Source organism: Pelophylax lessonae, assembly GCF_965119305.1.
Source record: "Pelophylax lessonae genome assembly, chromosome: 3".
NCBI classification, from domain to species: Eukaryota; Metazoa; Chordata; class Amphibia; order Anura; family Ranidae; genus Pelophylax; species Pelophylax lessonae.
Window position 1 is genome coordinate 333,728,794 of NC_138770.1, and position 14,665 is coordinate 333,743,458.

General features: G+C 37.6%; 1 protein-coding gene across 1 annotated transcript in view; it reads right to left on the bottom strand.

The window, feature by feature from the left end:
* The window catches only part of COL21A1 (collagen type XXI alpha 1 chain), a 342,213-nt gene that overhangs the window by 208,453 nt on the left and 119,095 nt on the right, over positions 1-14,665 (bottom strand). The window contains exon 2 of the mRNA XM_082251479.1: positions 4,858-4,970. Within this exon, the coding sequence (XP_082107605.1) occupies positions 4,858-4,948 (91 nt within the window). The 5' untranslated portion in view covers positions 4,949-4,970. The remainder of the gene's footprint in view (positions 1-4,857; positions 4,971-14,665) is intronic.

The following is a 14,665-nucleotide window of genomic DNA, read 5'->3' on the forward strand; positions in this document are numbered from 1 at the left end:
TATTAATATAAAGATAAATGTGAAAAATACAATTGATTGTATATTTATATGCTGAATAAAGCACAATGTTATATCTATATCCATGTAACAAATTGAACGTGGCAGATCTACAAAGCGGGTGTCTTCCACCCAAATATGTAGAGGGGCAAACAAGGAGAAGCGATCGTTCTATATCAAGATTGACCGTTCTATATCAAGTTGTTTTTATCTCTATTATGAAACTATTTGGTTATATTGATAAGTTATGTATATCTATGTATGTTCTCTCATTAATTTGACCTGTATATGCAGTCTGTATGTTTGAAATGTATCATGTTAAATGAGATAAATTAGATTTTTGATCATGTGTTAACCCTCTATGGATCCCCATTTTCTGGGTCATATGAATTGGTATATGTTAAAGTTGTGTATCTATAGAAAAATGGTTTTCACAATAAATATGCTATTTGTTATAATGATTTTAGACCTGATATTATTCCTTATATGTAACATTGTTTGCAACTATTATGACTGAACAGATTATTTATGACTTATTGAATTATTATATGTCACATTATCAAACATTATCAAACATTATTTAACATATATATATATTGCTCGTACTTCATGGGTCTCCACCTTTGGAACCGTATGAGGACATGTTTATTACACCAGTATCATACATATATGTCTAGCTACACTCAATTAAAGTCCCATATTCCTCCCTTTCCTCTTACCATATCTAATAGGGATGGAGTTAGCTAGACAATTCTTCTTCTGTGGCAGATCGCTTCTCCTTGTTTGCCCCTCTAGATATTTGGGTGGAAGACACCCGCTTTGTAGATCTGCCACGTTCAATTTGTTACATGGATATAGATATAACATTGTGCTTTATTCAGCATATAAATATACAATCAATTGTATTATTCACATTTATCTTTATATTAATATTTTCCCCCTTTTATTTCTCATTTTCCAATAATTCCCCAGTATCAGTGAATTTTTCATATATATATTGAAAGTTCACATACACGTTTTATATATATATATTGTGTTTGAGCTTATTTATATCCAGTCAGGATATGGGAGACTTGGGCTGCTTCGGGCTTCCTGTCCGGGGCTGCGATGGATGGCCAGCCGCCTCCCCCCCGTGCCCGTCTATGCTTCGGCATCCGGGTCGGGGGTGGGGCGTCACGCCTTCCATCGGCGCCATGTGTGAGTTGCCTAGTGCATGACTCCTCACGGTGTCGCGTTTCCTTGGCAACTCTTTCCATCTTAGGTGACGTCAGTGGGCGGTCTGTTTCCACCGCCATCCGGTCCGACCGACCGGATGTGGGAGGGACTTGAGCCGCCTTCTTATACTGACGCTCAGCATGGCGCTGGCGTGGCTTTTGCTCCCGCTCACCCTGGGACACATCGGTGTGGTCGGACCTGTCTTGCGTTTTCTGATCCTTTTATTTTCCGGTAAATTAGCCTATCTTCTAGTATATACTTCCACTCGAACTTCAACCTATTTAATCTACTTCTACTTTTATTGGATATTCATGTCACCTCCTTTTGCATATACCTTCTACTAACTCTTATCACTTCCAATCCGGCACCCCTTCTTCCTCCTTCACCTTCATGGATTTTTTTTTTTCCTCACTTATATTATGTTTGAATCAATGGGTTCTTTGTGACCCTTACTGAATTTCTCAAGCATCTACACACTGTTATTCCATCACCCCCCTTTTCATACACACTCTTTCACCCTTGGTGATTTATCACTTAATATACTTTCTCTGGTTCATTGGTTCCTATTGCATGCGATTCTTGCATGGTATGGTTGTGTCCTATTCATATCTACAACTTATAATCCATTTTATCTCGGGCGATTCACTTATGCAACACTCTTTTGCTAGTCACCTTTTTGACTATATGCACGTCATACTCTTCCTCCCCCTCAAATTTTCTTCTTTATTCTTTTCTATGTCCGGTCACTCACAGGCAGATCTTTATGGGCTCAACTTTTGGACCCTTTATATAATTTATAAACTATTGAATTGTATGAGACTATTTTTCTTGAGTTGAGTTATTTCCAGATATTCATTCAAATTTTATATATATATTTTCAGACTGCCTTTGGCTTCAATGATCTGTGACCAATACTTTGCGGAGTGACTTTCTTACAGCCTTCCTACTGATCTGTTCAGTATATTAATTTTGTTTTGGGTCCTCTTTCCCCCCTATTGCCCCTATGTATGCGGGTTGTAATCCATGCTTCAGCCCCGGGTCAGGCGTCCCTTGGATCAGCCTCTGTCTCTCCATGCCAGACTGGACTGCTCTTGGACCGATGACACTGTTTAAAGGTAGTGTCTATTCCATTACATTCCCCATTTTAGTCCATATCTTATACTACTACCCAAATTTAATTGATATTTTCATTTTCAGAATAATATTTTAATGCTCCTGATGAGTGGACGGAGATCCACGAAACGCGTCGAGCCGACAAATCACCCAAACAACTTCATTCACACCCTATATAACCAACTGATAACCATTCAGGTTACTTTATAAACATCCCCTTTGTTTCCCAAGATTTTACACTATGAGAGATTGACCGTTCTATATCAAGTTGTTTTTATCTATATTATGAAACCATTTGGTTATATTGATAAGTTATGTATATCTATGTATGTTCTCTCATTAATTTGACCTGTATATGCAGTCTGTATGTTTGAAATGTATCATGTTAAATGAGATAAATTAGATTTTTGATCATGTGTTAACCCTCTATGGATCCCCATTTTCTAGGTCATATGAATTGGTATATGTTAAAGTTGTGTATCTATAGAAAAATGGTTTTCACAATAAATATGCTATTTGTTATAATGATTTTAGACCTGATATTATTCCTTATATGTAACATTGTTTGCAACTATTATGACTGAACAGATTATTTATGACTTATTGAATTATTATATGTCACATTATCAAACATTATCAAACATTATTTAACATATATATATATTGCTCGTACTTCATGGGTCTCCACCTTTGGAACCGTATGAGGACATGTTTATTACACCAGTATCATACATATATGTCTAGCTACACTCAATTAAAGTCCCATATTCCTCCCTTTCCTCTTACCATATCTAATAGGGATGGAGTTAGCTAGACAATTCTTCTTCTGTGGCAGATCGCTTCTCCTTGTTTGCCCCTCCACTTGTACAAATATGGTCTTCATGGAAGAGTCATCAGAAGAAAACCTCTTCTACGTCCTCACCACAAAAATCAGCGTTTGAACTTTGCAAATGAACATATAGACAAGCCTGATGCATTTTGGAAACAAGTTCTGTGGACTGATGTGGTTAAAATTGAACTTTTTGGCCGGAATGAGCAAAGGTACGTTTGGAGAAGAAGGGGCACAGAATTTAATGAAAAGAACCTCTGTCCAACTGTTAAGCATGGGGGTGGATCAATCATGCTTTGGGGTTGTATTGCAGCCAGTGGCACAGGGAGCATCTCACGAGTAGAAGGAAAAATGGATTCAATAAAATTTCAGCAAATTTTGGATGGTAACTTGATGCCATCTTTGAAAAAGCTGAAGTTAAAGAGAGGATGGCTTCTACAAATGGATAATGATCCTAAACACACCTCAAAATCCACGGGGGATTACATCAAGAGGCGTAAACTGAAGGTTTTGCCATGGCCTTCACAAGCTCCTGACCTCAACATAATTAAAAATCTATGGATAGACCTTAAAAGTGCAGTGCGTGACAGACAGCCCAGAAATCTCAAAGAATTGGAAGACTTTTGTAAGGAAGAATGGGCAAAGATACCTCAAACAAGAATTGAAAGACTCTTGGCTGGCTACAAAAAGCGTTTACAAGCTGTGATACTTGCCAAAGGGGGCAGTACAAGATATTAACTCTGCAGGGTGCCCAAACTTTTGCAGATGCCATTTTTTGTTTTCTGTTATTTTGAAAGTGTAAATGATGGAAATAAAATCTAACTTTTGTTGACATATTATAAGAATGTCTAATCTGTAATTTGATGCCTTTTGGAAATTTTTCCATCTTTCCTTGGCTTCTTTATGCACATTAATACAAATTTTTACCTGGGGTGCCCAAACTTTCGATCACTACTGTACATCAATATATGTGCCACCAATGATGATAATCCAGGATCCAACTCAATGTTGTAAAACCTAAAAGTTCTTTATTAATAAAACAGTGCATGAAAAAGAGTCCATTTTTCCTAGCTATGGGGCTCTTGAAACCAACACACAACAGCAATAGTCACACAGGAGCTGCAACATGCATAGGATTGTTCCACAATGTTTGTGCAATGGTAATAATTAAAACACAAAGTTATCCCAACTTGTATGTTTATATATCTGAGCAACCCACTTGTGCTGGCAGTGGTTGTGGTGTGCGGCACGCCAAGGAGACGAAAATGTGGGTTAACAAGAGCTGCATACCCGGGATCACAGAATTACAAGCTTGTAATGAATAATTCCACTGTGTTCATGTTTCTATGTTTGCGTCAAGGCCTATGATAGCTGGCCTTTTATTTGGATTAGAAATACATTGTTCATTGTGATTTTTTACTACTGGTTTTCATGTTGGTATTTTCAAAAAAGACTGGAACTGGTGACCCTCTAAGACTTCTGTAAACTTGACTTTAATAAATAGGCATACTAGGTTAGAAAACAATCAAAACGAGCAAAAGATTACATTCAATGCATTTTGAGTCACCAGTAATCTCTGCCCTACCCCCCCCCCCCTTTCCCCAATAACTAAACTCTTATAACCTGATAAAAGCAATATGGATCAAAGAACTTGTATTACAGAGACAAATTATTGTTTATATAATATGCAGTGTTTTGCTTACTTGATCGTATTTCACCATCTTCTGATGAAGAGACATAATATTGAAGTAGAAACATCACAAAAGTGTAAATTTTGTAAGTTATCCATGCCATCTATGAAGCCGAAAATGTAAATCTGAAGAAATGAAAATAACATGATTCAGTTATTGTACACTAAATATATGGATATATAAGTATTTAGGTAAGATAAGTGTTTAAGTAAGGTTGATAAAAAGAGGAATGCATTCTGTACTAGTTGGAAAGAATGGGCAAAATTGGAAAAGTTCACTTTGCAGAAATCTTGCCAAAAATCTTGTCACTAGTCAAATCTAGCAATTAAGATGTTAACAATAATTAATAAATACATCTTTGTGATATTATTTACTGTTTCCATTATTTTACAAATGTTTAATAAAACTTAAGGTAGATCTGCCATAAAAAATATGAAACTGCCATTGTTCATCTCCTACTGAAAATGCTAGTTGACTGGATACTATGCTAAACTTCTGTCTCTCTAATTTGGAACATGTAGATCAGGCAAGCAGCTTTTCTAGAAAAAAGAGGTCAACATTGACAACCTTCACATTCTCTCATAGCATATTTACTTTTAAGTTATATCTAGCCAAGAAATACTTGAACCATAGTTCATAGACTTTATGGGCACAGCCACACCACTTTAAAGTTAGAAAATAAATATAAAACATTGTACTTCAATGACCATCTGCTAATTCCCACTGTTTTTTTACAGCTATTCTCTGGAACGCGGTAGCTGTCCATACCATTGCTTACAGAACTCCAAATGGGAGATTTCCATTTTTCTTGGACATTTTCTTTTATTATTAAAGACCACATACGTCATTTTACTTTTAGCAAGGTGGCTTTAATTGTTTCTATACAATTGCATTGTTTCCATATTAATAAAAGAGAAATCTTGCAATACATAATCATGACTGATTTAGTGTTGGTTTTGGACATTCAATAAATTTAATTCAAGGAAAAGAAACAAAACTTTGCACAGCATTTTACAGCCAAACTGTGTCAGATCAAAGTTATGTTCAATGTCTGAAGTCATAAATCTGGGTATTATTACAAGAAATCTTCAGATGTTCAAGCTATAAAACAGCATTATGCAGATAAAATGTAGAAAACTGTTAAGTTGGAGCTGTAAGAACAATACTGTGCATTTCTGTTGTTTTTTTTACTTACATCTACCATGTTTTTACAGCCCATAATAACAATAGACATGAGCCTCCACACAACAGAAAAAATAATACTTTAAGGGCAACTCCACAAGTGGCATTTTGTAGGCATAAATATTTTATAGCGCTTTCACTAAGACGTATTACTAGCCTTGCATTTTTGGTATAGATACATGCTAGATGTTCCCTCATGAAATTAAGGATAGGCTGCCATGCTGTACATGTTTGAAGAAATACATATTGTATTATACTGGTAAGCATAGGAAAGAATTCTTCTTTTAATGTAAATGTAAAAAAATTTAACTGTGCACTAAAAAAAAAAAAAATGTTGGAAAGGGGCCAAGGGACACATGTTTCCATTGACAAAAAAAATAGTGAAAAGTTAGGCATAGCTGTAATTTGGAAACGTTGGCTTTTTGACTCATAGAACTTGTCCCGCTAGTCTAGGGATGAGGGCATCTGCCCAGGTTTAATTCCCAAGGAAGGGGTTGTTTTGAATCCCACAAACCCCAAACTTAGCAGTGAACCTTATAAGGAAAGGGTATTGTTGGACAAACTAGTAAAGTATTGGTGTGAGCTAACTCCAATCCCAGGTAATGTATAGGAAAATGTGTAAAGGGGACAGTGGAACGCTACCCCAAGGGGGAAGCGTCCCCGCTGTGCCTCTGGACAGAAAAAGGGATGGTAAGGAGACTGTCACAACCAACTAGTTTGGAGCACCAGAACTGCTGTAAACAACAATTTAACAGACAAAATAATAAAAGAAATATATAAACTTTATTGTAGTGATTAACACACATATATAAGTAAAAATGGAGCCAACTCCACACTTGAAAATGTTAAAAGACAAAAAACAGTACAAATCACATTGTTTATAACCAAATAGGATCGGTCTGACGCGTTTCGCATAAATGGCGCTTTCTCAAAGACCGTTTGGTGATCCTTGGTTAACTATCATAGAAAGAGAAAATGGTAAGTTACAAAAAATCACAAAAGAATATATACACATATAAGCATTTGAACACATGTTCACTACAGAATTTGATGCTCACCGAAGTACTTGTGCTGTAAAGTGCTTGACCAGAAGACCGGAAATGCTGGCTGCGCTACAGACCATACAGGGCCACATGCAAGAGGGATGCAACCGGGCGAGGATATCAGGGTGAAACAACCCTAAGACCTCTCACTCAAGGAGACAGGGAAAGGTGCCGAGTCCCATACCCGCAGGGTACATTCAAAGAGGCAGCCTTCCACACCACCAAAGAGACCCAAGGCATACTAGAGGGATACCATCTGGGAAATGAATGACCAAACAAAGAAAAAAATTAAGAAAAAATTAAGAAAAAATTATTGAGGGCATGAGGACAAAAAGTTTAAATGGCATCAGAACTGATGTAAAGGGGGGGAAGGGAGAAACAAGGAAGGAGGAGAAAGGGGGGGGGAGAGAGAGGGAAAAAAAAAGAGAAGGGGAAAGAGAGGGGAGAAAGAAGGGGAAGAAGGAGGGGGTGGAGGAGGAGAGGTAGAAGGGGGGGGAGAAAGGAAAGGGATCCCCGCAACAACTAGGGGACTATATATAGGCATCTGCATCACAGCACCTACAGACCCCACCTTTCCATAAGTAAGTAAATGGAAAGGCTTGAAAATATAAATCTCCATAATGGAATAGACATAGATAGTCCAAATTGCCTCAGATAGTTCCACCGAAAAATACAAGTACAGGCCCACTATAGGGGGAGTAGGGAGGGGAGAGGAGACAAATGCCACCCCACTTACCCGATGAATTAACCCTGGATCACCACTATTTCCGTCTGAGAAGTCCCGTTTGGGAGTATGAATCCCGTAGCCAAGTGGGTCCCGATGGAGGAAACAAAAAGCTCCCCCTCCCCCTTAGCAGTGAACCTTGTTGATGTCTATGAGAGCTGAATCTTGAAATTAAATTCTACCCATTTTCAATGCTAATAGGCAACACTTTTTTTCAAAAAAAAGCACAAGACGAACTAGGCACAGTCGTAAAGGACGTTTACCAAACCCCAAATAACTTATAGCAGAGAGAGGGTCCTTTTTAAATGCTATTTCAAGAGAGATATAGTAAAAATCCCCAATCATTCAAATTACATGTTTGGAAGATGGATTTAAGCTGTATATGGTGTTATGGAATAGTAAACACTGGTGTGCTGTTGCACCTTACTCAGGAATATTCCAATGTTGTCACCATTTAAAGTGGACATTTCATGAAAATGGAAGGGCCACTCCATTGAAAGCTAATTCCCCCAAGGTGAAATCTCTTGCAAAGCTGATTTAAAAATAAAGCTGTTGCTAAAAAAAGAAAAAAATACATACTTCAATCATGGTTTCCAATGCTTCTAGGAAGCACTGGTGATATGACCATGCTTCACCACTGCATCCTGTCCATTGAAGGGCATTTCCTTATTGGATTTCAAGTGCCCAGCTACTCCTGCAGGCAGCTCTGAGGCCCCAAAATATAATCTGTGCCTTCCAGAAGCATTGGAAGCCAGAGCCCAGGTATGATTTTTTTTCAATTGCCTATGCAAGCAATATGACCTTGTGCTGTGTGTGTGTGTTTCTCTTTTAAATGGTGAAAACAGTGAAATATGACTGGGTAATGTGCATTAGCACAGCAGCATTTAGCTTCCTTTGGGAGAACATGTGATTTAAAGGCAGGAAACCTCAACATTTGTTGCCAACAAAAATTAGGAAAGATGCGGCTTGTTATCTCTGTAGTAAATGTGAACAGGGAAAAGCTGTAAAGAGGCTACACAACATCAGCAGCATAAAGGATGGAAAGGATGCAAAGGAAAAAAAATATCCCCCCCCAACATTCCCTCCACCCCTACCTCTCCCTATGCCCTTTTTTCAGCAGCACTTTTATGCTTTCCCCATCGCAGCTAAAGCACATTGATGATATAGCTTCTGAGAACCTACTTTTTTATAGTGAGGGGGCTGTCTGATCCAAATGCCCTCTTGTTGGCTATTCTAACCCAACTGGTCCAAGCTCAAAAGACAGGCAGTGCATTATATTTAATATGGCAAATGTTCACATAACTTTGCCAGTTTTGTGAACCACACATCATGCCTGTAGTCTGTAGACTCTACTCTGGATCCTAAGAGGACCAATTCCCACCATATATGTCTTCAACGTGATGCATTCTGAGTGTTACAAACAATTACATACATTATTTAAAAGTTGCATATTGTTTGTTGCTTAGATATCAATGAGAAGGTCAGTATTTTCAAACTGATCAGTTTTCAATTTCTAAGCTCTGTAGAGTTTTCAATTTCTAAACGACATATCTGAAAGAGGAAAACGAATGAAAATTAACTTGGTAAATGGAATGTAGCTAGTAAAAATAGTTTCTCTGATTTTTTAACCGTGCCTTAGGCTTTACGCCCAAACACAAAATGCCATATTTTCTTTTTCTTTTTCCTCACCTGCAAGTATTAACATACAGTCAGAAAGCTTGCCAGGAGAACATTTTTCTGTTCCAGTGTAATGTTTACAATAGCTGATGCCATATTTTTTAATTTATTCTAATGGCACTTGAAAATGCCTTTACAACAATAATATTCAGTTTGGAATTAGGTAATTATAACAAAGTATAACTTTCATACAGCACATAAATACCAATACCAATTTCATGCTATTTGCCCAGGGAATTGTAATTGATATCAGACTGAACAATTACCTTACCATACTTTACCAAAATTTCTGTAATTTGTGACAGAATGACTAATACCAGATAAAAATATACAGAGATAACAACATGCTTACAAGATCAAATCAAAGGAACTTTTTTTTACCTCTTGCCATATATTCATGCAAATGTATATTATATGTAGGTCTATATGCATATTCAACATCCCTAGAACAATTGTTGTCCACAAAAAACAGTGGGATACTAGCCAAAAATTCAAATATAGCTTAAAGATTTCCCCCCAGAATCTGCTAGCCAGATGTGTCTGCTGTAGTCTGAGGTTATCCACAAATATAATCAGCTGATCCTATCAAAATTTCAGTTCTCTGTTATTTCATACATCAAGTCACATGTCAGTAATCTACATATATACAGTAAAAGCTTTTTTTACAATGCAAATAACATCGCTGAAGAGAAATGTGCAGTAACCAATCAGAATTAATTTTTTAAAGGTCAGATTACCAAGGTGCATATTTTATAGTATGAACCCTAGTGACACTGGTTAACTACTAATTTGGATGTTTAAAACAAATGTCATTGATTGTAGTAAAGACAAAGCAAACACCTAAAAGCAAGCACCTGCACATCCTCCCCTACACACACAGAAACACATGCCACAATGCAATGCTCTGAGCCTCTCTAACCAAGGTTTGCATTACAGGGGGATGTGAGCATGTAAGAAAGTATTTGCAAAATATAGATAGAGTAGATATTGTTATTTTTCAAGAAAGCCTTAGTATGCAATCTAAGATTTTTTTTAACTTGTCCTGCCTTTACTGATATCTAAATACAAAAGTCAGAAAAGAAGAAAAACAATAATACATTTGTGAAAAAAACATTACACAAAAATATTAGCAACATAAAACCAGTTATTATGTAAGTTCTCCAGCTGTTTAAGTGCTGACTTAAGCCAAGTCAACAGTCTACCACCCTGAGAGGTATGTCTTTGCTATTTTGTTTGGCTTTTTTAGCAGACCAGTATGTTGCAGACCAGTATTTTTGCTTTCTGTAACAATGTTGAAAGAGAGAAAAATTGGTAATTTTTGAGGGATACAGGTTTTATTAATATCTTTTAGTCACTAAGAAACTTTCAAATACTGATTTAGGATAGATTTTTAAAAACGCACAAGGTAATGTCTGACACGCTTTAGTTCTCTAATAAAGTTCACCTTTATTTCATTACAGAATCACACAACAAAGGATCAACTCATGGGGCATTAAAGACTTTAGCAGACAACCTTCTGGAGTTCCTTCATAAAGAAGGTTTATAAATAGCTTGGTATATTTTGCAAATAACCTATTTTTTCATACAATATCCCCCTTCCTACCTCAATTAAGGTATCTTTTGTGACTCCAGATTTTGAAATAGTGACTTTCCCTTCTTGAGACATCTATGCCTGGCCTTTATTTAGCAGAGACAATCACTGTGGACAATGTTCATCCAATAGCTGAACCGCTCCCATCTGAATGCTACTCACAAAGGCAGATGTAATGAAGTCATTGCAAATGAATGAAGCATACCGATAATCCACTGCTGCAATCCGACCGCTCGGTACCTTAGCTGGCCGGAACTCGTAGCGTGGCGTCTGTGTTACTATAGCGACCGGACGCCCTCAGTTGAAGTCCGTGATGACGAAATGCGTCAGGACGTGAGTACGCGGTCGCCATAGTAACGCAGAAGCCACGCTATGAGTTCTGGACAGCTAAGGTACCGAGCGGTCGGATTGCAGCGGTGGATTATCTGTATACTTCATGCATTTGCAATGCCTTCATTACATCTGCCTTTGTGAGTAGCATTCAGATGGGAGCGGGGAACGTTGTTTTATCTATGTTTACATTAAAGTGTATGGAGTTACGCTATGTGTCCCCGCTTCACTTGTTTATTTCCATGACACGGATGTGGTGAGTGGATTAAATGGAGGCTTAACACGCTTTGGAGTCGCTTTGCAGCTGAATTGTTGTCCACGGATTGTGACCCTTTTGGGATATACAGGCTTATCTTTATCAGCAGTCTGGTGAGTGTCCATTTTGACGGGGTGCACGTCTTGATGGTGGATGCTTATGGGGTGTTCTAGGAATCCTTCACATTCTTCCTCATTTAAGTCTGACATCTGCACTTAAGCTGGACTGTGATAATTGCCTTTTATCTGGGACTTTTCATGCTTGCATGTGATTATTTGCATATGAACATATGCTTTGTATATATATGAATATTGATATGATGTTCATGTTATAGCGCTGCTAGAGTTTTAGATTTATTATTTACTTTTGAGTGAATCCATTGCACCTTTTATTGATTGTGTACTTTTAGTTTATCCCCCACAGTTATTACTTTTGGTAATGCTTGGCCCTCCCTTTTAGACTGTAAGCTCTAAGGAGCAGGGCCCTCTGGCTTCTCCTGTATAAAATTGTATTGTAACTGTACTGTCTGCCCTCATGTTGTATAGCGCTGCACAAACCGTTGGTGCTATATAAATCCTGAATAATAATAATATTGAAATAGGCAAAAGCCCTGCAAGTTAAGCAGGGAATACACAAAAGTAATAAAGACAGCTTTAAAATACAGACAGCATAAGAACAGTCTCAACTATTGTCACAGGCCATGTTAGACAGTAGCACAACTGATAGAAGACTCTAATGGAAAATAATCCAATCTATTAGTCAGTTCCTGACTAAGACACTGGTAAGTGGAGAATTTAGCTTCAGTCCTGCCAGAGCCCCTTGACTCTCTCAGTGGAGTGCCCTTTCCTAAGCCTGAGAGATCTATAATCCTGAGGAAAAATACATGCTGCATTCCCCCATGGCAGAACCCCACTAACTGTAGAACCAGATAACCATAAGAATCAGCTAGCACATAGGGCTCCCACAACATCAACACTGGTCAATAGGCCTCCCACCACATGAGCACTCTGCTGACATCCTCCCAGGTGTAGATTAATTTAGATTGAAGATAGGACAAGGTCAGGCTAAAGGTAGACTGCTGGACTCTAAGCCTTACCCTTAAGCATGCACCTTTTCTTACAGCTCTGCTTTATGTTTCCTACCAACTCAACAAAACACAACTTAGTCCATAGCACTCTGATTTGCAAAGCTCCAGCAGCAGCCTAATTTTGCAGCTCGATCCTCAGCACTGCAGCATATGGCCCTGGGCTCACAGCACACACTGCCCAGGCACTGCACACAGCATCTCTCTCTCCTAAAATGACAGCGTTTTTTTAATACCTGATACATGAGCTACCTTTCTAATCTCCAGAACATGGTTAGTAAAGATGTGTGCACTACAGTATACTTGCAACCCAGAAGCAGGGAACTGGAAGGGCTACCAGTCAAGAATTACTGGCCTAGTAATAACTTATCAAACAAATGTGTACCTGGGTTTCCCATGTCAATACTGCTTTTTGTATCTTTTGACTGTTAATCACAAATCATTACGTGATGTCAACATGTTCCCAAGTGATTTTGCACTATAAAAGAAGTTATATTGTGAAAAAGTGAAAAGTGAAAGTTTACTTTTTTAGCAAACATAGTTAGACCATATAAGCAGGATTTTGCCTGGCTTTTGATTGGATGGTTGACAGATGAAGTGAACACTGCTTAACTCTATTAACTAAACTAACTGAATATTAATTTTGCTAAGTGAACTTTCAAAACTACTTTAATTATTTAATTCCATGGTATTTTATTGCCATCTAGATACATAATGTAAATGATTTAACAAACAGTCATTCCAATTTTACCTAATTGCATTTTTTTTCTCTAGAAAGATATACTTTGACATCTGTCTTCATTTAGGTCAATGCAGTGTAACTTGCAGTGCTAACTGTGAACTTCATATGGCTACTGTGCATGAGTGAGAAACCCTCTAATGTGCAACATTATTGCTGCAAGCATGTGTTTCCCAGATTGACAGAGCCTGTATAGATGTGCACCCCCCTTTTGTTATGTATTTTCGTGTCAAATCTCAGAGTTAGTATATCAATTCACATGAGAAAGAACTTTCAGTGAATTCAGCTGAGTTTACTCTGAGCCAGGGTCCATTATAAAGTGGCAGTTTGATTAGCTGGAGAACCTGATTTCCTCTCTGGAGTTGCAAAGTAGTCTTAAAGACCACCCAGTTAAATTTTAGCTTTGCAGTGTGCCACTGAGACCCGCTACCAAGAGACTATGGAGTGTTTCAATGTGGATCTCAGATTCAAAGCCACGAAGAGTTATGTGGTGAGAATCCCAACTTTCTGTGACACAAATGGGCAAACAAGTGCGTAGTGCATTTCCTATTTAGTTTAGTTGGGTCAGCAACATCAATATGGCAATATTATGAGATTTCATATTTACATAGTGAAGTTTAAAAAAGACACTTGTCTATTAGGGTAATTTCAATGGCATGAAAACGGTTTATGTTTCAATATCAGAAGAATGAAGGAGCTGAAAGAAAGAGAAACAGAAATTGGATGAATAATATGAAAAGTATAGGTAAAGAAGAAGAGCAAAGAGGATGGGTAATACCATTGGTTTTGTACTACTGCAGCTGGTGTCCTACAGCAATGCTTTACTCTAACATTCTCTTTCTCCCAATATGCTGAAACTGCCAGTATGTTATAATATGCAAGGACATTTCAAATCAATTACCTTTGATTATAACACTTGAAATGTACAGAGGAGACATCAAAGCAATGCTTAGTGCAAAATACACTCAGAGCAGAAAGGTAAGCATTGTGTTCCAGTTCATTGCTTTTAAGGACTATTTAAGTACAATGCTAAAGGGCATTAGCATTTCTAGCAAGATAAAAATAATTTTTTATTTTTTTACTTATTCTTTACAAAGGCACACAAAGCATTGCTTTTTTGTCTTCTTCAACATGTGAAAGACACCACATAGAACACCTCATATGTTTTACATAATTATGACTTTTAAATGCTTA